This window comes from Ammospiza nelsoni, chromosome 2 (genome assembly GCF_027579445.1).
Source record: "Ammospiza nelsoni isolate bAmmNel1 chromosome 2, bAmmNel1.pri, whole genome shotgun sequence".
In the NCBI taxonomy this organism is placed as follows: domain Eukaryota; kingdom Metazoa; phylum Chordata; class Aves; order Passeriformes; family Passerellidae; genus Ammospiza; species Ammospiza nelsoni.
Genome location: NC_080634.1, coordinates 94,021,376 through 94,046,063, shown reverse-complemented (window position 1 = coordinate 94,046,063; position 24,688 = coordinate 94,021,376). Strand labels below are relative to the sequence as shown.

Below are 24,688 nucleotides of genomic sequence, written 5' to 3'. Positions count from 1 at the left end.
GGTAATTTTATAATCTATGTCCTCAAAAAATTTACTTCTAAAATGTTAAAAATTGGTTATTTTGGTTTCGTGTAAGTACTTTTTTTACAGTGATTTGTATGGTTTTTACAGTTAATAGAACACAGAAATAGTAATTTTGGGGAAGCTGTAGGTGCAGTAGAGTTTGATGTGAATGTGGGAATTTGGCACACCTACTTCTTTTTTTCTACAGCTTTCATAGAAGAGGAAGTGCTCTGAGTTGACAAACTGAGGTCTTTTCCTGGCAACCTAAGAGTCTCTAGGCTTGTTCATGTGTGGAGAAATGGTTGCTACTAGTATTTCAGGAGAACAGAGTTTCACTTTGCTGCAAATGAAATTCTGAGCTATGACTGGCTAGTCTCAAAATTGTGAAGAATTTGTCATATATTAAAATATTTTAATTAGTACAGATTTTTATTAGTGATGAAAAGAGAAACATATGAATACTTACTAAATACCTAATTTGACTGGGGCTCTTAAACAATTCACCCTTGTTTCACTTATAAACAAAAAAGTCAGAACAGTGATTTTCACGGCTGCTCTTTCATTGCTTTATGGGACAGTGAAGTGCAGTTAAGGAAGAGTTTTGACATTTGACTTGGCTATGGGTGTTCTGGTGATCTCGAGCTGATACAGAAAAGTGTGAGGGGTCATGTGCTGCTGGCTGTGTATGTGTAGATGGTCAGGCATGTGATTAGTTAATTCAGTGTGTGACTCATGTTTCTGCAGGCATACTGAGTGAACTGACACAGTAACTCTTTTTTCTCCCATAGTGTGCTGGAGAAGAGAATTGGGTGGACAGTCGGACTATTTATGTTGGGCATCGTGAGCCACCTCCAGGCGCTGAAGCATACATTCCACAGAGGTTTCCAGATAATAGAGTAGTCTCATCAAAGGTACCTATATTGTCATTCATTCATTTAAATAAATCAGCTGAAGCTATTATTTCTGTTTATTTTTTCAAGTTTTTTCCTGTATATTTTTTGCTTTTCACAACCAGCAAAGGTAAAATCAAGATATCTCAGATTTCTTCTGGAGAAACTAATTGCTCATTTGTCTCTAAAATGAATAGAAATTGAATAATTTCTCCCATGTTTACTGTAGTACCTGGTATAGTACAATCTTTGAGTAATAACGAGCTTTTCAACAAAGAAAAAAACCAATTTTCATTTGAGGCAATCCTGGAGTAAATAAAATCATCCTAAAAAAAAGACTGCATCCTTTGTACTCGAAAGCAATACCTCAAAGTACTAGAAATAATTTAATTTGTTGAGCACTTAGATTCATCATACTCTCTACCCTGAGTGTCATTCCCTTCAAAAGCTGTTCCTGTGGGACTTTGTCAACAGTCTTCTTCATTCACATGAAAGTGCATCATACTTAGTCTTGGCAGTGTAATACATTTGTGCTGTTTAGAAATCTTCTAGTTGACCCTTACCTCAATTAGTAAGTTTTAACTTCCATAAGCTCCAGCAGCTTTTTGTGAGCAGTTGGGATGTTGGTGCTTTCCAGCTGGCTTTCTTCAGCCAAAAGTTTTTACTGCAGTGGCATTGAAATTTGAATGCTTGCAGGTGATGTATGGCTAACAACTCAAGAGCTCCCAAGTTTGCAGTATACTTAGATTTTAATCTTCATGAGCTCTCTTCAGCTAATACAAAATAATCAATTCAGAATTATAGCTCCATTATTGAGAATTTGTTTTTGAACAGTGTCTCAAATCCTCAGCAGTTTTCAGAACCTTGGTAGCATTGTGATCTCAAGGAGCTGAGTGATTACCTTTGTGGACCTGAACACTTGCCAGCCATTAACATCATGAAAGCCAGACTTTTCACAAATGGTGTGTCGGTTCTCATGTGAGATTTTCTATTTGCTACCTTCTTACCATACTTCATTCAAAGAAAGTGTACTAAGCAGAGTGTAGTATTTAGGCATCTTTAGATAGAATGCTTGAATGCTAAGGCAGATGAAGTACAGTCAGACTGGTGCAATGGGAAATCCTGTGCTCTGCACATTGGTTTGTATTGTGTTTTGAGTTACGGAAGAGTAAACACACTTAATGTAAATTTTGGTATTCCTGTGATTTTTTTTTAATTGCATTTGAGATGTATGTAAATAAAGCCGTTGAAGTTACTGCTGATAGTTGTATTGAAATAAAAACATCCTGTTCAACTATGTTTTGACATATTAAGTTAGTGGAAGCAACAAGTTGCTTTGCTTTGCAGAGTGAGATTTTTAAAGTATTACTTAAACATGTGTTGAACTAAGGAATCCTTGCCAGCAATTAGTAAACATATATGACTTCAACCAGTTCAGGATAGAGACTTTACTAGGTTTTTATTTGGATTTACAGAATATTCAGTTAAATATTTAAATGTTAAACTATTTAGCTGTGAATTGTATCTGTAAATAGCCTTTCGTAAACAAAAAATATTAGTGGAAGTACATTTTATATATATAAGATGTTTCTCAATTTTTCTGTTTATTGATTAAACTTGCCTCCTTTATATAAGATGTTTCTCAATTTTTCTGTTTATTGATTAAACTTGCCTCCTTTAAAAAAAATGTAGGCTGTCTTTGTGGAAGTAAATACAGTGGTGATATTTAGGAGGGAAGAGAATTCGTGTAAATGCTTTATAATATTCAAGAGTTCCTCAGATTGATGAAAGCTGTTTGATGAAAGCTGTTGCCTGTGTATGAGACCTTCCTGTGCTGTCCCTCTCAAGAGAACTCTGTTTTTCCCATGCTCCATCCCAGACAAGCTGAATAAGGCACTGTTGTGGCTTGACTAGCATTCATGCTGGTTCTCTGAGCTGCTTCCTCTTCCCCTTTCTCCTGTCCTTGTCCCTTGCTTATGAACCCTCAGAGGGGGCACCTCTTACAGTGTGGGGAGTGCAGACATTACATTCCTTCTAAATGCTCAAATGTGCAAAATTAGAATGGCAAATCCGTAATTGTTAGAGTAAAGGTACATGCTCACAAGCACACTGTATAGTGTTACCTCAACCATGAAGGATACTTCCTTCATCTTTCATCAGCAAGACAGACAGTAACTTTCAGCTGGGCTTTTATAGGTGTTTAGTGCTTATGTAAGAAGGTCTGTGATTGCTCTTCAAGGATCAGAAACTCTAAACTTCTAAGTACAGACTTTATCAATTTAAGACAAACTGAGTTTCTAAAAAGGGTAGTTGAAAAGCATGAGGAAATGGCATCAATTTGTCTGTCTGTATGCTGCTTTACTAAAAATGTCATGTCATAATGCCCTGAAAAAGACATCACCTTGCAGTAGTGTGAACCTTAGACCTTACTGGTCCTTCCAAAGGTACACTTTGCTCTGCTTCACCAGAGGCCTCCTGGTGTCAGCAAGGCAATGCTTTGATTCAAGTGCAGAGGGATAGCTCACGTACATTGCAGTGTCACTGTGGAATGTGGTTAATGCTCTGTCTGCCTAATGATACATTCCTGATTGGGAAAAATGATACAGGGAAGACCTTGTCTAGACAAAAGTGTTCTTTTTGTTTGATGTGTCAATTCAATTACAGTATTAACAATGTATTGCAAAAGGTGTATGCTGAAGTAGTAAAAGACAAAAACTCACGTCTTTTGGATAGTGCATGCTGTTCCTTTTACCTTCTACAGACAGTGACCTTTATAACATGTATCCTTTTGTTGATTTAACTTTCAGCTGCTTCAGCTGCCTTGGGTGTTGGCCTTTGAAGTGGCTGTTAGGTACCCTTGATTGAATTTGTCACATGACAGTGCTGCAGCATGGAAAAATATCAGCTAGTAGAAAAATTCCAATGTTTCAAATGTAGAAGAAAGAAAGTAATTGAATTGGCAGGGAGGTGGCTTGCCTTTTTCTGAAAAAAATTATTGACATTTTGATACTATTTACTTTTTGGTGGAATTTACAAATTAAATGGAAACTATGTTAAACTAAGGAGCCATAGCAGCTACCAAAACTTGGTGAGAAGCAACCTATTTTCCTTCTGAAACAGGATTTTACTTTTTGAAAAAAAATTATAAATTATAACATAACTTCTTAGTACAAAACTTCCTTAAGTTTCAGGCTTCATGTTATTGTGCTGGGAATATGATTGTGTATTTAGTGGTCTTGCATTAATTTCTTCTCTGTGAATCCCTTCAATACCTTTTAAGCCCATGTAAATTCTCAGAATAAAGAACAGTTCAACTGTAGAAATGTTTCCCAAAAGAAACTCTCAGCCTTCATTTTCAAACTTTCTGCTAATTTGAGTTAGTAATTTTCAGATTCAAGGATTTCAAATACAGTTATCCTCTGTTTATAATCTTGTTTCTGTTGGTGGTCTTCCATTATATTTCCCTTGCAGGAGGAATAGCCTGAGCCTGTTCAATAATTGTTTATGTAAAAGCTACTGCAGGCCTTTGCTCAGGTTTGGTCTGTCCCTTTTCCTAAACCTGTGCAATCACACATTTTTCAATATTCAAATTCCCTTTTCCTGAAGTTAATCTAATACTTTTCTAGAATTGCTATGCTTCAAGGAGCTGATTTGTTGACAATGTAGAGATTTTCACTTCTTGTTCTACTGGAGTCAATGAATTGAAGACTGATTGAATGCATACATTTCTCTTGAACAGAGGGAAAAATTGTATTGAAAATAACATCTTTTTTGAACCAACAATATGGAGTTCAGAGGAACATGTTTAGTTATAGCTGCTTATTGCTTTCGGAAAAAAAAAACACCCCCCCCCAAAAAAAAAAAACAAACCCAAACCCATAAAGAAAGAACCACAAGAAAGAGTAAAAGACTTCAGAAATTCTTAGATAGAAGTAATCTGTTAATTGAGAGGCAAGAGTTTTCTGTGTGTCAGAGATACCTGGCAAAATTAGAACATCCACAAATTTTAGGCAGGAGAACAGATTTCCCCCCATACCACCCATAGAGCAGGTTGGGTTAAGGAGACTTGAAAAGGCTTTTGCTCTTCATTTCAGTCTGTGGGTAATCAACACACAGTATTTTGCCTTGGTGGTCCTGTCCAGCTGCAGACTTTTACTGTCATAATTTAATAAAGAGAAATTTTACAGCTACAGAACCCACCTATGCCTGGGTCACCGAACAGAGCTGGAGACAGGAGGGCTTATGCTCCTGGAAGATGATACTGAAGAGTAGTGGGATATGACTCTTGCGTGAAATGCAAGATTGACTCTACAATGTATGCAGAACTATTACTTGAAGAATTTGCCCTAAAGAGGTGTCACTCTAATTAAATGATACATGAAATTACAAAGTGCTCATTTGTGCTGTAGCTTTATTTCTTGTTCTTCCTTATAGAAAAGCAATCAGTTGAACTCAGGTGGGAGACCTGAACCACTGTTATTTCCTACTTTGTAATGCTGTATGATGTATTCATGGATCAGAAGTGATACTGGTTTTGCTGCACAAATAATGCAGTCTTCAGTTGTCTGTCTGTTTCTTGAGGACTTTTCATTAAATACTGATCCTAACATTGATTTCTGTGGTAGTGCCCTGAGATGATAATGCTGTGTTTTGGGAATCCTATACATTGCAAGGCAAAACTTAGCTACCTTCAGTGCTAATCTGATTGAGATGACTCACATTAATCACAGTGACTAATAGTTTAATAAAGTTTAATAATTCTGACATGTTTCAGCAGATGATGATGAAATATTCCTTTCTTTCAGCAGAAGTTCATGCCCTTGTACTGTACCTCTTCCCTGCAGCACTTACTCATAAAAACACACAAAGTGTGTGATTTCTGATTTCTCATTTTGTTGCCACATTTAGAAGAAATATTAATATTTATTGAAGCTAAAGGAAACACTAAACCACCTCTATCAAGATGAGCCCCTTGGAACCCAGCAGAAACCTAGGCTGTCCCACACTTTTCAAAGTGCTGCTTCACAGCTGGCAGCCTTTGGCCTCTCTAGGGCTGTGACATAGCAGTTTCAAAATGAGGAGTTCAAACACAGCCCTGAGCAATATTTGAAAGCCAGAAGAGTGTCCAAAGCCCACAGTGGAAAGAGGCATGGCCGTGTGTTTGTGAAGCCAGTAAATGATTGTGTAGCATACCCTGGGGGGCAGAGAGGGTGGGTAGGCAGAGCTGTGTATGGGACAGGGACTAAAGCAGGGAGTGTTGTGTGTGCCCTTTACTGATGTGCTCTGAATGCAGCTGGAACACAGAGCTCTCCATTTCTGCCCAGGTAATCCCCTGCCTCCCAGCCACCCTGGGGGCAGCAGGAGGTCAGATCCATGCTGCAAGGGCTGAAGGGTCAGGTGTGCCCAGCCCTGCCAAACACTGAGCAGGGCAGGAGCTGTTAGAGAGGAGAAGAGTAAATGGACTTGGCTGGCAGTAAAGCTGAAATGCCTCTGAATCAATTGGGCTCTCAAAGGGGCCAGCTGAGGGATTTCAGTACCTGAGCTGTGATGGGAGTGGATGAGTGTGCACTTCTTCCAGGCACAATAATACACTTTCCTTCTGGGGATAACTGTCAGTGCCTAGAGAGAGCAAGGAAAAGCTCTTCTTTGCTCTTGATGATTCTGCTCAGCATGGGATTTCCAGGTCAGAGGCTCTTTGCAACCTCTCTCATGGTCCCAGGAGAAGCCATTTACCCTTCCCATGGCTCAGTCCAGGGTTTTTAGCAATATTTTATCTTCTGCTCTGGTACTGCCCTTAACAGAGCTTTTAAAGTTTTTATGACAGTGTGGAGTGTTCATGCAGTGAAAGAGAAGCAGAAGAAGATAGGAAAACAACAGATCCAAACCTAATGCCAGGGAAGACAGGTGTAATGCTTTTCTCTTTTAAGTGAGAAAGTCAAGCTTCCTTGCTCTCACATGCTCTTTCTTCAGTTTTCTTAGTATTCTCTGTGACTTCTGTCTTCAGTCAGTCATCCTTGCTGTAAGGTTTTTTTTTCTTTTTTAGAATTATAATTACATAATTACATGTGCTGGAAGATTTGTTTGTCAGAGGAGTTCCTGAAGTTAATAGCCTCTATTTAATAAGACTGGGAGTTGCTGAACAGAGACTACTGAAGATAGACTTGTTTGTAATAGAAATCCTGTTTTATCAGCAACTGGTTTTAAGGAATCCTATGCCAAAATATGTATCTTGGCTTATCAAGTGTGCCATTTGATGTAACTTCACCAACTCTGTTTCATTTTTGCACTTTTTCTGAATGTACTGGTGGGTGTTAATCACTTGTAAAAGCCCTACGTGTAGCAGAGCTTTCACTGATCCTTGTGTTGTGAATGACCTTGTGATGTGGAGAAACTGGAATTCATCCCTCAGTGGAGTGATACACACTGTGCAGATGGTGCATATGTTAATGCTTTTGTTAATGTATTGTTGTGTCTTTCTGCATTCATTCCAAATTGTCATAAATATGGCACAACCCTTTTCAAAATATTCCAGTTCTGTTGAGTAACATATAAGCACAAAGTCTGAATTTTTTTTGCTTCGAGTCAAATTATTAATTTAATACATTAAAGAACATAGATGAGTTCTGTTGTAAATTTCCTTTATGTTTATAAGCAAGTCACTTGAGTTATACAAGGCATACTCTCAACTTACTTCTTATGATTTCAGATAATTACTGATTTCCTGGTTTTTTTATACCCTTTGCAATAGTTTTCTGTACCAGTTCTCTATATAGATATACAAATCATGTTTCCAAAAAGTAACATTTTTATAAATAAAATTAACTTTAAAGAAATTGTGAAACTTTTGATCAGACCTTTTTCAGCTATTCTATTGAAGAGGATTACCTATACAATATATGTAATATTTACATCATTTTAGTAATATAATACTTTGTAAGGTGGTGTTATATATAAAGTGTTATGTTCAGTACCTAAAATGAGACTACAAAAAAAGCTGCAAAGGGACTTTTTACAAGGATGTTAAGTGAAAGGACAAGGGAGAAGGGCTTGAAGCTTAATAGAGGGTTCGTTTAGATTTACCTTGAGCATGGTGAGGCACTGGAACAGGTTATCCAGAGAAGTTGTAGATGCTGCGTCTCTGGAAGCATTCAAGGTTGTTTTAGATGAGGCTTGGAGCAACCTGGTCAAGTGGAACATGTCCCTACTCATGGCAGGGAGGTTGGGGCTGGATGCTTGAGAAGATCTGGAATGTCCTTTTCCACCGAAACTGTTCCATGGTATGCACACATGCCTGCAATCTAATTTTTAAACTGCAGCTTTAAGCTTGTATCGTTTATTGGTAATTGATATAAAAATATGTTCATTAAAAATACTGAAGTCACCATGGACACAAATGAATGCAAGATCAGCTTTTCTCTATACTACCCTGATTTTATTATCCTCAGGATGGATTTTGTTTTGTAGAAGGGATGAGAATTATCATAGGAAGATGTCTATGAACCAGGGCTAAACCAATATAGTAGATATTTTTATTGTAGTAGTTTTAAACATTTATAAGAAGCAGTCAAAAAGGTTGAGTGAAAAGAGTGAAATCAGGGTGTGTTAGAAGAGAGGTGGTGACTATTAAAAGCAAATAATCTGTAAGAAACTGAGGTGTTGACAAAACTCAGTACAAAGTGCTTTTTCGTATAGCTTCAGCTTTTGATGTAAAGTGATTACTTAAGAAACTCTCCTTTTACTTAAGAAAATACCTGCCTCTTAGGGTGGAAAGAGAAGCTTGAAATATGAGCCAAAATTCTGGCATGTGGATACCGAATGGAAAGGTCAAAGTATGGTGTCAAGAACCTGAATTTTATGCCTTGGAATTTGTGTGACTGGCTGTGGAGGTGCTGAAAGCACGATGGTATCAGTAAAGAGCAAGATGGAGCCAGGGGCATGGATGGGAATACTGTGGACCTGCTCATGAGTGCAGAAATACATCAGCACTGCAGCTACTGCAATTATAAATGGGAAGAAAATCTACTTGCATGATGCTGTTTTGACACCAGATTTATCTTACATACTCTTGCACAGTGCTTCAGATGCATCTGTTGGCACCATGTGTTCTTCTTTTGGCTGGATGCATAACTACTACTGCTTTGTGTCTGATGTGTTACCTCCTGTAAGCACAAAGCAGCTGTGCACTCTGGCCTGTGGGTCTTCTGTAGCACTTGGAAAAGATCATTTAAGCTGTCTCCAACTCGAAAGCTTATCTAAATAATGTTTAACTGTTTGGATAAACTTCTATCATTCAAGTGAATTATAGTGAAAAGAAAGTAAATATACACAAACCACTTTTTAAGAGTTTACAAAGAACATGACAAGAAATTATCTGAAGGAGAGAGATGATAGTACTAACTCTCAGCAGAGTAATCAGATGGATTTAATATGGTCAGTTTTAATGACTTGCCTTTAATTTTTTTTTATTTTGTTTCTGCCTAGCTAGGGTAGAGAAACTGCCTTAAATGTAGCAGTCATGAGATAAATCTTGTTCTGAGTGGCAGCCCCTCGGTTGCTTCTGTGAGGAGTGATTATGTTGGTTAAACATTACTTGCCCATCTGTAAATACTGCTCTGAGCTACTGATGGCTTGGGTAGGGGAAGGTCTGTCTAGACATCTTAGTGTTCTTGCTTGCCTAAACTGCAAAAATCATTACTTGTCTGTTGAAGATGAATGTGCAGAATAAAGACATCCTTAGTATGCCTGAAACCCACAGTCATAAAGTGCTAGAAATTTGTCAGATTGAAAATAAAGTTGTAAGAAGTAGTCTGTTGAAGAAGCATCCATTTTAGGAAGCACTTCTCACCCATTAAAGTGTTCCCATGTAATTCCCTTTTATTCACCTAAGAGAGTTTCTGATCAAAGGTGGAGCTGTGGTAGACCACAGCTTGGCAGGGAAAGGAGTGAACTAAGGTTGGAATATGAGGAGAATTTGATACTAAGGGTAGAGGTGAGCAAGCTTTTATGGATTATTGTTTTAATTGATTTACTTGATTTCTCAATCAGGTACTTTAAATATCTAGTCCAACAGTAAAATGCTATTACCAGATGTTTCATCAAAAACCCTCTAGGAGATTTTAATTAGAAGTTATTACATAAGAGATTACATTTTTATTTAATGAATGGTGATTTGGGGGACTTGTGTAAATAATTGAACTTTTAATGATCAGAAGACCCTTTACCATGGAAAAAATAGTATTTTTATCAAAGTAGCTCTATCAAAGGAGGTAAACAGGAAAATGGAAACAACTGTTTTTCACTTTTCTTTCCCAGCAGGCAGGGATTCTTAAAAAAATAAATGGATATAATTAAAAAACAGAGCTAACTTACCTGATAATGATGAAAATACGCAATTATTGTCATTGAATAGAATCCATATGGTCATCTATCATAACAGTAGTTTTGAATGATCAGCATTGTAGTGCAAGCAAAAATAATCAAGTCTAACTCCTTGTCTCTGAAAATCCCATGTAGCTGGATAATGAGTAGTGCAAACTACATTCCTGTCTGATGAAAAGTGTTCTGATTGCAAGACTAGAACACTTGATTTTCTAGCTGTTGCATGTCTGCATGCCTGAGTTTTGGCTTGCTCACAGGTGATTTAATACTGAACTAGCTATTATGCAGGATTAAGTGGTAACTTAGGGCATATTTAAGATAGATACTGATTTTTGGCACACAACAGGAGAAGAACATTTCATTCTTATGTCTTGCACATGTTCAGGCTTTAACACCCAAGTACAAAGATTGCTGTATATGATGGGATTTCTTATATGTTTAAAGCATATTTATCGTGGATACTTTTTGTCTGTAGTTGTAATAAGAGTACTTTCCTTCCAGAGCTCTGTCTTTGCCTTCAGGGCCAAATTCAGAAGATGTCTAGCTCATGGAATAATTTGGTTATCAGCAAGTATAAGTGCGATCTGCCAAGAGGAGACAAGGCACATTTTTAACAGAGCAAATAAATTAGGATAAGCTTCTTACCCCATCTCATTTGAAATGAAAGTTTTATTGGAGTTGTCATTTTATTATGTGTCAATGGATAATTTGGATAATAAGATGGTGCAGTGCTACTTTTCTCAAGCCATTTTTCAAACCTTTTCACACAATTTTAGCTGACATTTTTTTACATGTGTTCCAATAAGCAGTCCTTGCAATGTTTTGCTGGAGCTACAAAGTGAGCTGTGTAAAAGCACTGTAGTTGAAGCTGCAGCAGGGGAGGGGATGGGGACTAGATGATGTTAAGGTCCTCTATCACTTTTACATGACTTTTTACATTTGAAGTTTTCGCATTTACTGTTTGCAGCTTTATGTACTGTTTTCTATGTCATTTTACAGCACTTAGGGTAATTTGTAAGATCAGTACAGAAATATGCAGCCACTTACTCTTATTCACTACTGTAGTTTATCTTGAGTAGTATTTTCGTCCCTGCCAAGGAAGAAAAGAGCTGACAGCTTTTATTTGGTTGTCTTGCTATTACTGTGTAGTTAGCTCTGAGTGCCACCTATCTTGAGTCATGAACACAGCATAAAAGTGAATTAAAAGTGCTCTTTGAAATTAAGGTACTTTTAAAATCCATTAACCGCTTGAAATAAACCATTCCATAACTAGCTAACTCTGGACAAGTATTGTTGCTAGTTGAAAAATTATTACAATCCCTAATACAAAGATTATCACAGTTCAGGAAAACATTCCTATTGTAAGAATACATGATTGTTGATTAAGATTAAAATTCAGTAAATTATTGAACTAACAAAACCACTCCTGCTTCTTTAGTTTATCTTGAGATGTGAATTATAAAATTGAATGTGAATAATATTTTCTTCACAAACGTTCATAATCTGTGCATTTGTTTTCAGTACACATTTTGGAACTTTGTACCAAAAAATTTGTTTGAGCAATTCAGAAGAATAGCTAACTTCTATTTTCTCATCATTTTCCTTGTTCAGGTAAGTGCTCCCCATTTCACAGTAAGTACTGTGCTCTTTCTAAAATAGGAAGAAATTGAAAAAAGTTTTAAAATTACCTGATTTTGATGACCATGGAGGTAAATGGTTGCACCTAGAAAGCCTTTAATCACTGATGATATGACAAAAGGGGTTTTATTTAATTTCCAGGTTGTCAATGTGAAATTAATCTGAAGAGAATTCGACAGCCGCACTAGCTGGACGGCAAGACCTATGTCTTGAAAAAATTGAAAAGAATGTCTGTAATTTTTATTTTGTAATAAACATCCAGATCAGTAAAACTGTTACTATAAATTCTGTTGATGACAGAGTTTTCTTTGTTCTGCAAAAATACTATATTTTATAACAAAATGATGTCTTGATCGCAGTTTTCCAACTGTTCTGTGATCAAAGCTTGTCAGAACTGTTATAATAGGTATTGATATGATGCTTGCTTAGGGAGGTACATAAATGCTTGCTTTTGAAATGAGTTCCATGAATATCTAGTGTGCTGCTTTATAGGTGTCTTAATTCTGAACCTGTCACAGTCACTTATTGTGTTAAATAAAAATCTTACTAAGTGAAGAGCTGTATTACTTTGCAGACCAGGTTCTGTAGAAAAAAAGCAGTGCAGATTCTCAGCACAACTTAAATTTTGTCATTTGCACTCCCTCTGTGAATTCTGCCTCTTTGTTTATATTTGCAGAATCCCTAGCTCAGTATTTCAGAATTTATTCTTTGTGTGCATAAGAACAGCTCTATTGTATAACATGTAAAGCCAGTGCCATGCTAATTTCTAATGGTGCTCCATAATTTTGCTTCCAAAGCTGCAGCTTTCCAGTCTAATACTTCTCTAAAGTCTTGCTGGCAAATATTTTTACGAGGCATTAACATCTGCTATTAATGTGACCTAACTACAGTATTGTATCTTCTTATAAAATCCAATTTTCAAATTTTTACCAGTATAGTACACATTCTTAAAGTTTTATTGAAGTACTGGGGTTTTTTTTTGATTAAAATTCCTTGATGTCTTTTAACATATTGAGGGAATTGCTTGAAAGATCTTAATTGAAAGATTGACTGCTAACATTCACAAAAATATAACCAGAAAATACTTGTTCTTTTTGTTGCAGTTAATTATTGATACACCTACTAGTCCAGTTACAAGTGGACTTCCACTTCTGTTTGTCATCACTGTCACAGCCATCAAACAGGTGAGTAATGTAGGGACCAAAGAGAGAGTTGGGTCAGTTTGGGTTTGCTGTCCAAGCATTGCCCCCTCCCAGCCTCTTACCCACCACAGCTTGCTGGTCTGCTCTGGGAGAAGGTTCAAGAGAAAGCCTTGATGCTGACACTCTTCAGTGGTAGCCAAAACACTGGGGTGTAAAAAAGACTGGATTAGCCCCAAGTACAAAGCACAGCAGCACAGGACTGTTGTGAAGAAAGTTAACTCCACCCCAGATGGTCCCAAAACAGAGGATAATTTCAGTTGTCCCTTAATAGATAACTTAGTGCCTTCACAGTCTTTATGCTAAATGCAGACTTAATGATTCTTCAAAGAAGCTATGGAGAGTTCTGTTTCTCTTTCTTTACAGTGGGTAACTATGCATAATTGAGTATATTCTATACTTAAATTCAGCACTTCTTGTTGAGCAAAAGTTGTGATACATGCAAGTATGCAAGTTTAGTGTGACTTTCCCACTCTTAAGATTTTAAATGTTACACTTTTAAGTGTTACTGTTAGTAGTGACCTACCAAAGCCTGGGTTATGACAGGCTGTGCCTGGTACTGCAGTTCTGTGTATTTCCTTGATTTTTCTTCCCAACAACTTGTGTACATTTTGGGACCTTCTTGAGGAGCTGTACCAACCCCTGGAAGTATATTACACTAAAGTTATAAAGTCTCTATACATTCTCAGGTTATTTTTGAGAGCATCCAAGGTAGTGGTACTTTTGTTCTGCATTGAATTTTCAAATGTGCTCAAGAGAGTTAGATCTAAAAATACTGTGGACTACAAGTGGTATTTTCCATCTCAACCACTGATGACTTTGTCAATCCCATTTTTGTCATATGGCAGGACCTTTTCAATAGAAAGCTGCAGATTCTCTATCCTTTAGTTTGTCTGCTTGTATAAAACACAAATTCATAGGGTAATTGAGCCCTAAACATAGGGTACTCTGCAAAATTTCTCGAAACAAAATTGTTCACAACTGTATATTGTATATAGGGTTAAAAGGTTTGACTTCAATGTAAGACAGTCATCAAATATGACAACCTTTTGTCATGTCATGTCTATCATCTTACAGGATGAAGTCCCATTCTTCCAAAATATATTGCCTACACTACCATCTTCTTGACAACTGCTTTTATGAGTACTGTGCACTAACTTGAGTCAAGAGAGTATGAGCAAGAGATAATCACTTAAATACCAGAAACTGTTGTACACTTTTGAAACCCTTATTCATGCAGATGTCTTTATTGAGATACATGGGTTTGTTTGACTAATTGTAACCATGAATGCTCTTTTTCATACATACCCAGCACAGCTCTGGTACTGACATGGATCACAATTTCATATTCTAGTGAGAATATTTTTCCCTTACAGTGATCAAGGATAATTCTTAAAATTTTTCTTACAAGCTAGAGCTATTCTGTGTCTTTATAGCCAAATGTGCATCACTGTATCATTCCATTTCACTCTTTTCTAGGGTTATGAAGATTGGCTGAGACATAAAGCTGACAATGCAATAAATCATTGCCCTGTTCATTTCATTCAGCACGGAAAATTGGTTAGAAAGCAAAGCCAAAAATTAAGAGTAAGTAACTATGACTTAACAGGTTTTGTGAGTCAGATTTTACTTCACCATTCTTGTACACTTCACACATAAAACAAGTTATGCAGATATGTACTATGATGATGCAGCATTTATTGCATTTAATGATTAGATCTACTGCATACTAATTTTTAGTTTTATGTTTCTGAATAAAAGATTTTTATAAAATTATAAAATTAATTAGTATTTTTATAAAATTATAAAATTAAATTCCTAATGAGATTAGATAAATCTCATTTATTAACATAATTCTAAAATTTTGTATTTAGATGCTACTATTGCTGTTTTTTTATCTGGCTATTTTGCTTAACTGGCATTAACTAACCCCTTCCATAAATGTTACTTTTATTTTCCATTTTTAACTTGGAATTTCTGTCATGATTTATCTTTTCTCTATTTTCTGTCCACTGTGATTATTGCAGAATCATAGGATGCTTTGGGTTGGTAGGGACTTTAAAGATCACCTAGTTCCAATCCCTTTGCCATGGGCAGAGACACCTTGCACTAGACCAGGTTGTTCAGAGCCTTATTTGACCTGGCCTTAACACTCTTTGGGATGGGCTATAATTACTATTATGCACATTAATAATTTATTTAAGTCAGATTGTGATAGTCAGTGCTGTGTATAGAGATATATGCATATGTGCAGACAAAACACATTCTAAATATTTTCCTCAAAACCCATCAAATCACAATCTCTCCATTGACCTTGTGAATGCTGCTACATTCCCCTTTTGGCATGTTTTCAGAAATTAATTTTTGCTGCTTGTTTTTTTGGGTTTTTTTAACATTATTTTCTTAACATTATTTTCTTTAGAATTCAGAAAATTTGATAGATATTTGTTTGGAATTTTCTTTTTTAAAATATATTTGTTTGGATGTCTTTTTCTGCTCTGCTGTATTTGGGCATAAGTGTATCAACAGTGTTCACAGCCTTTCTGCTGTGACCTTCCATTTGAGTGTGATAGCTTCTGCCTGGGACTTCCTAGTAATAAAAAAAAATTAGGACATCACATGCTTGAGAATTTCAGGTGTATTAACTAACCAGTTAAATATACCAAACAAAAATAGTCAAGTACCATGCAACTAGATTTTGAATTTTAGTGGTTAATATGTCACCCATATTTTCTTAATTTCTCCCCTGTTTATTACCTTTCATAGGGTGTGTATTGAGTGACTGAATGACAGGAGAGACAGACCTTGAAAACATTTGCCTAGAAAGGGATACCTGTGTCTATTTGTAAATGGGTGAAATTCTCAGATCTATGTCACATGAGAAAACAGACTCGGTTGTAAAAAGTAGGCCCCTCTGCACCTAAAGCCTGAGGACACTTCATCATGAAGAAGGAAAAAAACGATTGCTAAAAAAGGAAGTTTTTTTCACACAATCAGAGAATGGGTGAGGTTGGCATTGACAGTGGCTCTACTTCATTTTACTGGTGGTTTTCTGGTCCAGCCCCCAGCTCCAGCAGGGCCACCAAGAGCTGTTTGCTCAGGATCCTCTCTAGACAGGTTTCAAGTCTCTCCAAGGATGGAGACCCCACTGCCTCCCTTGGGCAGCTGTTCCAGTGCTCAGCCACCAGCGTGGTGAGAACGAGGTGGACCCACTGCCTCAGGTCCTGTCACTTTCCACCAGAAAGAAACTGTCCCTGTCCCCTTTGCATCCTTAGCTGACATACTGGCAAATACTGGAACAGCTTTTAAATTGTATTAAGATGCTATGTACTAGTACTTTTAATTGGTTTGGTTTGAGGAAAATGAGAATTTCATACCTGATTGTTGCAGATATGCTTAGAGTTTGTGTTCTCTTGTGCCATGTGTAAAATCTGCAATTTTTCATTGCTATTGGTTAAGGAAAAAAAGCCTTTTTCATATCTACAATTAGATAAATCTCATTTTTTATAATAATGCTAAAATTTTATTTTTAGATGTTACTATTGCTGATTTTTATCAGACTGTTTTGTTTAACTGGAATTAAGTGACTCCTGCAAACTGCAAGGATAGTGGAATTTAGCTTTATAAAGATATAACAAGCAATAATTAAGCTGGTTCTTATTATAATAAATTACAACACAAAAGTATATTGAACAGATGTTGACCTACATGAAAAATTGCAAAAATTATGTATTTCTGATGGGATTTTTATTAAAACCCTGATATTCTTAGAACATGGAATATGTCTTTGCTACTTGTTTAATCTCCAGAAATGTAGAAAAACTAATTTTTCTTCAATGATTTGCATGGATATTTTGAATTTGTAATTGGTTGGCTGTTCTCTTGCAACACTCTAACGTGATGTAATATGTTGCCTATCTTTCCATGAATAAAAATTATTTTGCTCACCTTTAAACATGGATAAAAATAGGATGGACCTCTAGTCAAAGATTCTGCTAAAAAATGTATCCTGTTTTCAGCAGCAGATTAAATTGCTGGCTTTTTCTGATGCTTCTTCATCTGTGTCTAAGAGTAGTTCATATATCTCCTGCTGTTTTTGAAACAGTTTTGTTGCATTTCGTCTTAAAACAAATATAATATCTTCCATCTCTCAAATAATGTTGCAAAACTTAATAAGACAGTACTAGCAGGATGGTTATCCTGAGAGGAAAGCCAGAAACAGTAGATCTCAGTAATTCTACAAGGTATAATTCAGTTTTCCAGAGATATCTCTGTAGTTCTTTACTCTGGTGTTAAAATGGTGGTGTAAATAAAAACTGCTGAATTTTCAAAATATTTATGTTAATCTAGGAAATCTGAAATTGGGGCTGCTACATACATGTTTTATTTTCTTGTGTTTTTTCCTTAGGTTGGAGATATTGTAATGGTAAAAGAAAATGAAACATTCCCGTGTGATTTAATATTCCTATCAAGTAGTAGAGGAGATGGAACATGTTTTGTTACAACAACTAGTTTGGATGGTGAATCCAGTCAGAAAGTAATTAAATATTCTACATTTTCTTTCTAAGGCAAAGTTTGCTTTTAATTTTTGACACAGACCACAATATGACTTCATGCTTATATGTGTAGGCAGGTACACTGATTTGTGTAATTTATGTTTCTACCATCTGACTTCATTTTTCTTAAAGTAATATTATTTTATGAAAAGTTCTAAGACATTAATTTGTGATTTTGTTTGTGTCCAGTATAGGCATGCAGATTACAGTGGTAATACACTAATGTTTTGTACTTATATGCTTTCATAGTGACCTGATTTATGAATACACTGCAAGGTACTTTCACATTTCTGTATAATCATTAAAAAAAAAAAGGTTGGAAAAGACCATGTAAGGAGATGCCAAAACAGGAGCATTTAGAGGTGCTTTGTATTTGAATTATGAGCTCTTACATAAGTTAGTAGATTTCATGCTGAGCTGCAGTGTATGTACAGATTAATGTCTTGTGTATCTGTTCTTTTTTTATTTTATTTACATGTTTTTATTGATTCCAGACTTACTATGCTGTTCAAGACACAAAGGCATTTCACAATGAACAGGAAATCGATGCACTACATGCTACCATTGAATGTGAACAACCTCAGCCTGACCTTTATAAGTAAGACAATAATTCTTACCTGTTTCATTTAAGGTACCTGAGCAATAAATCATAAAAAATCATAATGAAAGGATACTGGCTGCATCTCTCTGGTTAGAGTGAGCCCCAGAGTGAGCTTGAAGTCAGGTAGGTCTTCCATTCATACTCCTTTTGTGGAGGTAGCTCCCTAGGTGTGCTCTGGGGTAGTGATTTCCAAAGGGGAATGGCACAAAGCAGTTCACTGAGGAATGCAGTGAAAATTTTAGAACTTCAGTTTCTTTTTCTTTTAATACAAAAATAAGGAAGAAGTTAAGATTTACTAATACTTATTATAGGTCTTGATATTGGCACCCATATCCTCTCTGTGTGTCACACACAATTTTGAGGTTCTCCAGAGGAACAGGGTGTTCCACTATATGGAGAAGTTGCCTGTGGCACTCGCTCCTTTACTTTCAGCATATTGTGAAGTATTGTCATTTATGTACCCAGTTAAATGGATTTACAGATTATGTTGCCTAGTTTTAACTAAAATTACACTCACAAAATGCTGAAGTGGCTTAAAAAGACTCTTGCAAAGATATTGCAGATTGAAGATAATAGTAACAGTCTAGCACAAATGCACAGCAAGTAAATGACAAGCACTTCAAGTCCTGGTACAGAACTTCATCAGTCACATTACAAAGTAAAGCCACTGTCAATCTAATCAGATCTGAAAGGATGTCAGCCACAAAAAATTTAAATTGTCAAGACTATTTGAAATACAGGTTTTCATGTGCTGTTATTAACCATGAGCCTCATACCACAGGCTTTGAAGTACTGGCTAATGACAGCATGAAGCCATCACAATTAGGAAAACACTTCATTGCAGAACATGAAGAAAAATATCTACAGTTGCATAAAGTCATACAACACTCAGTATTTTACAAAAAGAACTGTACACAATTCCACTAAGCCTAATGAGAAATCTTGAGAAGCCCCTTTTGAAGTTTCTTAATAGTAATACAAGAAGTCCTGTGCCATTGGGAAAGCACTTATTTTTTCTACCACAGTAAAAAATGGCCAAAATAATATAATACACAGAAAACAATATGATCTGAAGCTGAAATGCACTCTTTTGGCAGCAAATACTGTTGGAAGATGCAGAAAAAACATTGCTTATTTCTGAGGTGTGAAGGCATCTCTTTTCTGTGATCTTGGTGATTAAGAAGCTGGTTTAGAAATCTGCTTGAGAACAGGTTCTTCAGAGTATCAAGTCCATCACTTCCTTGATCCTTTTTTAAAATACTTTGCTCTCAAAGTGAATGACTGCAAGTTGAAACTCATGCTGTTATAGGTGGTGAAATTCTTTGGGATAGCTGTTGACACAAAATACTGAAAATGTTTATTGGTAGTCAGCTTGTATCTGCTGATTCTAACTTGAAATTTTACCTCCCAACAAAACACGGTGGTGAATCTTCTTTTCCAAAGGCATGTCGTTATTTTGTATCATGATGCATCATAACCAATTGTACATTACTGTCTTCAGATGTGGCCCTACCATGTTGTATGTTCTCTCAGCAGACAGGTTACCACTCCTGTGAGCCTCAGAGGTTCCATTTTGGGGTAACAGGCTCACCAGCTCCCCACAGTTTCCTCTACAATTGAGAACCCTAATGTCCAGCTTAATCCCCTTTGCATTAGGTTATCCACTTGGACAGTGGTATTGCAAATACAGTGTACTGATTATGGCTGGAATGAAGTCAGTTCCCGTCGTAGCAGCCAGAGTAGCGTAGTGTTGTTGCTCTGAGACTAAAACAGCATTAATTGCACACCATGGTTTTAGCTATTGTTGCCAAATTTTTACAGTGTCGAGCTTTTTGTTCCTCATTTTGCCCCTCCAGAAAATAGGGGGTGGGCAAGAGGCTGGGCATGGACAGAGCCAGGATAGCTGACCTCAGCTGACCAGAGGGTCTGTGCCATGACCAGAGGGTCTGTGCCATGTAGTGTCATGCTCAGCAATAGAACCAGGGCCAGGGGGCAGTGTCCCAGAGCAGCTGTTGCTTGGAGACTGACTGGACATTGGCAGGCTCATGGGAGGTGGTGAGTAGTTGCCTTTGTGTCACTTGTTTTTTTCCCTTCACTTATTAAACTGTCAAGATCTTACTTTTGCTCTTCCAGTTCTTTTCCCTGTCCTGCTGGGGAGGGAAGGAGCTAGAGGCTGATGGGTGCTTAGCTGCTATCCAGGGTCAAGCCACCACACACAGATAAAATGTACTGACAAATACTATGAGGAAGAATTACTTACTGGCTCTAGGCTTTGGTTTCCTTTGGTTTTAATTTAGCTGTAGGCTTTAGCTGTTGTAAAATGTAGTAATTGCACTGACTTATCTCAGGTAGTTTAGGGAATAAGACTTTTTATTTCTTTTTCATGGGTCTACTTAGAAGATTTATCCCTATTTTTTACACCTCTTTGTTTGCAAAATTTATGTCAAGTTACCATTCTATGTATTTTTGTATTTACTTGTTTTAAGTGTATATCTATATGTATCTCTTACGTTCTTGTTCATGTTCTGGATAATTGGAGCCTGTTCAGTTGGAAAGTGTTCTCTGTGATACATACTTTCTAGAAAATATTTCTTAAATAATCTATTAGCAGTACTGTTAAACTACTTGTATATTTCCCTTTCAGATTTGTTGGTCGAATAAATGTTTACCATGATAGGAATGAGCCTATTGCAAGGTGGGGAAATCCAGAGTTTCTACACATTTAAATATTTCACAGTTCAATAAGTATCAATAATGAAAATTACCTTTGGTTCACCAACATTGTGCTGCTATGTTTTAATGATAAAATATTTTTCTCTTAGAAAATTCCAGACTGCTGTTTCATAAATAATTGATATTTTGTCTTCTAATCATATTTCTCTTTAGTATTTTAATGTCTTTATTCAACTTCAATTTTATCTGAAATGTATTTAGTTTGTAAATGATGTTGATAGGATGTTGACAGCACTTGTACAACAATGCCCCATTAGTGTGAGATCTTGGTAGTACAGTAAACAATATAAATAGTATCACGTGTGTTTTTCATTTTTCTTAAATTTTGAAGGGTTTGACCATGTCAAATATTTTTTTTACTGTAATTTTACTGAGTGTGTTTGTACTTCTGTGTAAAGTGTCCATAATGCTGTGTGTTCAAGGGAGACAACATCCAACTTGCTGTACCTGATTTTATTCTGATTCTGGTCACAAAGAGGCAAAGCAATAGGAGAGAAAAGCTGCTTGCTGGGGTGATATTCTAGATCCCAGCATGTGGGGAGTTAGGCAGTGCTGTGCTGGCTAAGTGCCCTGCTATCCTCCGTGTGTCTTTAGATATGTTATTTTCTGTCTCAGTCTGCTATGAAAACTGTCGATTGATCTGGGTCATTCATGTAACATTGTTCCCCCAGTTTCTTGAAAGTAGTTTCAGGTTTTACATCAGCATTGTGACCTTTTTGGAGTTTCTTGATTTTTGGGGGGAGTTTCATACCACAAGTGCACTTCAAATAACATTGGAAAATGCCGAATGTACTTCTTGGTTTGGTTTTTTTTATTGCTGTATAGATAGAATAACACTTCTGCATGCAGTCTGCCTGTAAAGTAGTCCTTGGCTTTGAACTCATATGATGATTATGTACATATCATGTTCCAAAATGTTATTTAAACTTCATTGCAGTCCTTACATTAATTCCAGTACTCTTCAATAAATTATTTTACCTATATTTATTGGCATTTTGAAAAATGTTTACAGCAAGTATCAAAAATATCTTGTATGCTATTTCAAGTAAAATGGAGGATTGTATTGTCCTTAAGAAGTTCTAACATACAGGACACTATCGTTTATATAAGCCTAAAAAATGATAGAATTAATATTTTTAAAAATAAGTACTGTGCAGTTAGGATGGTGAGTCTTTATTTGGGTACCTACATATATGGGGTTTAGGTGAATTGGTTTAAGACTTGAATTGTGAAATTGTGATCTTAATTTTAGGCATATATTCATTTATTTTTAATTTTCACTTAAAAAATTTAAATATGCCTTGTAATTTGTGAAAATAAAAGGTTTTTAGTAAAACAAATTTCCTGTTTTATGTAACTTCCACTAAGGCCTGATGGATTTCTAGAAATGTTTAAATTTTCTAATACTTACCTTTTGCAGGCCATTAGGATCTGAAAATCTGCTTCTTAGAGGAGCCACTTTAAAGAACACAGAAAAAATCTTTGGTAAATATTTCTGTTGACTACTTTAATGGGCCCTGAAGTAATAAGCAAACACCAAACAAGGTTACAAGCTTACAGTTACTACTGAGCTTATGATTTCTATTGCATCACTTGTTTTATAACTTTTAATGGTGTTTAATATTGTTACATAGAAATACTTCAGCAATTGGAAACTGTGACTGGAATGGGATGTAAATGCTGCTTAAAATTTCTATGTACCAAGATAATTAAGCCATTTCTAATTTTGGGTTGTCATCCAAATCTGTGGTTTCTTTCTTCAGACTAAAGAATTTTAAAAATGTCAGAGTATAATAATCTAATGAACTGTGCTCTTTTGAAGTTACTGCACTGTGCAATCTTTAGTAAAACAAGTTGTCTAATTTCAGGTGTTGCTATCTACACTGGCATGGAAACCAAGATGGCATTAAATTACCAATCAAAATCACAGAAGCGTTCTGCTGTAGAGAAGTAAAATATGTAATACTTATTTTGGGGTTTGAAAGCTGCATGTTTAAATGGTGCAAATCAGATTTTTTTTCACTGAAAGTGTATATTCCATTGATTTAAATGAAAGAAAAGAGGTAGAGGGATTTCAAATTTGCTTATTTTTAACTATTTTTTAACTTATAATGCAAGTCTTATAACACCATATAAATGAGGTTCTCAATGCCGAATTATTCTTGTTAGATGTTGAAAAAATAAAGCAATTTTGATCTAATGCTTAGCTGTTTAATGTATGATGTTTTGTTGTTCTATAACTTTTTGTTGTTTGCTTTTCTTTCACTGTTTAGAGTACATGTACTGACAGTTTTCCAAGGTTATATTTTTTATTATCCTAGCATTCAATGCTTTTCGTTGCAATTCAGTAAAAGTAACTTTTTAAATGCACGTCACAACAGTGCTTGTCTATGACATGTTTTCCATGGTTTAGCTAAAATTAACAAGTGCCATACAGACAAACATGGTGGGAAAGTATGACAATGCTATCCTTAAGGAGTGAGCTGACATTGATTGCTTACTATTTTCTATTCCTACTCTATCTGAAATCATCAGCTCTGAGTAAGGTGTCCAGCCTTGTGAGAAACAAGATGTCATTGGTTGAGGCAAGATGTACTGACCAGCTGACAGCCTTTCTCTTACACAGTGACTGAGCAATGGTGTCGTGTCTCTTTCTATTGGTATTGGTGTACAACCCATGGCTTTTAGTTCATGCCCATCATTAATGAAAATATAATCTTAAATGCAAAGTGTTCTTGCTCTTTTTTTAGATCTGCCTAGAGTTAAAACATTAAAGCTGCGTAGCAAAATGTTCTTTTTTAGTTTTTTTATTTCTATAAAAGTACTTATGTGAGTGATCTTAGAATGATTCAACGAAGTGGCACGAAAAGGTCTGCAGATTCAAGGCCAGTTGTTCTGTTATGATTCTATCTGTGCTGTTGTTTTGAGTAATATACTAGTTTTGGTAATTTGTCACACACATTTTGGAAACAACTATAAGAACGGAAAAATAGAAAAAATAGGAAATACTGTGGTTGTAAATTTTAATGCAGTAATATTGTTCTTCTTTGGAAAGGTACTTTGGAAGAGTTATTTAACATCTTAGCATTGTTAGACTTGCAGCAAATATTAGAAGGATGTATAACAGACTGAGTATAACATTTTCTAATAAACTCTGTCGTTTATATGCTAATGGGGTTCTTATTTTGCCCTTTTTTTTTAGATCAATGAATGTATTTCTTGTTGTATACCTCGGTATTCTCGTCAGTAAAGCAGTAATAAATACTGTTCTGAAGTATGCCTGGCAGAGTGACCCATTTCGTGATCAGCCATGGTACAATCAGAAAACAGAGCCTGAAAAGAAAAGAAATTTGGTATGGAAATAAATGATAATACCAAGAAAGTTTCCCAAAATCCTTAATTAATAGAGATTCTACTGAAAAGTATGTACAGCCTGCTAACTTACCAGTCATGCTTTTTTGCTGACAGTGGTGGTAGTGTACTTGTAGAAAGCTTGTATGTTAAATTTTTTCCCTTAAGTTGTATATGTGAATTTAACGGATGAGAAAATCTCTAATTTAATATAAAAAGCTTCATGAAACTGTTTTGGAACTGCCTGTTATTTATATAAATTACTAAAGAATTGACCTTTCACTGAGAAATACAGGGACTAGAAGGAATCCCACAGCTATTGGCAGTTCTGTAAGAGAC

At 36.0% G+C, this 24,688-nt stretch overlaps 1 protein-coding gene across 3 annotated transcripts in view; it reads left to right on the top strand.

Moving 5' to 3' along the window:
* The window catches only part of ATP11A (ATPase phospholipid transporting 11A), a 117,973-nt gene that overhangs the window by 55,768 nt on the left and 37,517 nt on the right, over positions 1-24,688 (top strand). For all 3 annotated transcript variants that reach the window (XM_059493690.1, XM_059493689.1, XM_059493691.1), the window contains exons 2-11: positions 792-914; positions 11,793-11,882; positions 13,013-13,093; positions 14,588-14,695; positions 17,517-17,645; positions 18,159-18,262; positions 20,910-20,960; positions 22,419-22,483; positions 22,867-22,948; positions 24,201-24,351. In XM_059493690.1, coding sequence (XP_059349673.1) covers positions 792-914; positions 11,793-11,882; positions 13,013-13,093; positions 14,588-14,695; positions 17,517-17,645; positions 18,159-18,262; positions 20,910-20,960; positions 22,419-22,483; positions 22,867-22,948; positions 24,201-24,351 — 984 coding nt within the window. The remainder of the gene's footprint in view (positions 1-791; positions 915-11,792; positions 11,883-13,012; positions 13,094-14,587; positions 14,696-17,516; positions 17,646-18,158; positions 18,263-20,909; positions 20,961-22,418; positions 22,484-22,866; positions 22,949-24,200; positions 24,352-24,688) is intronic.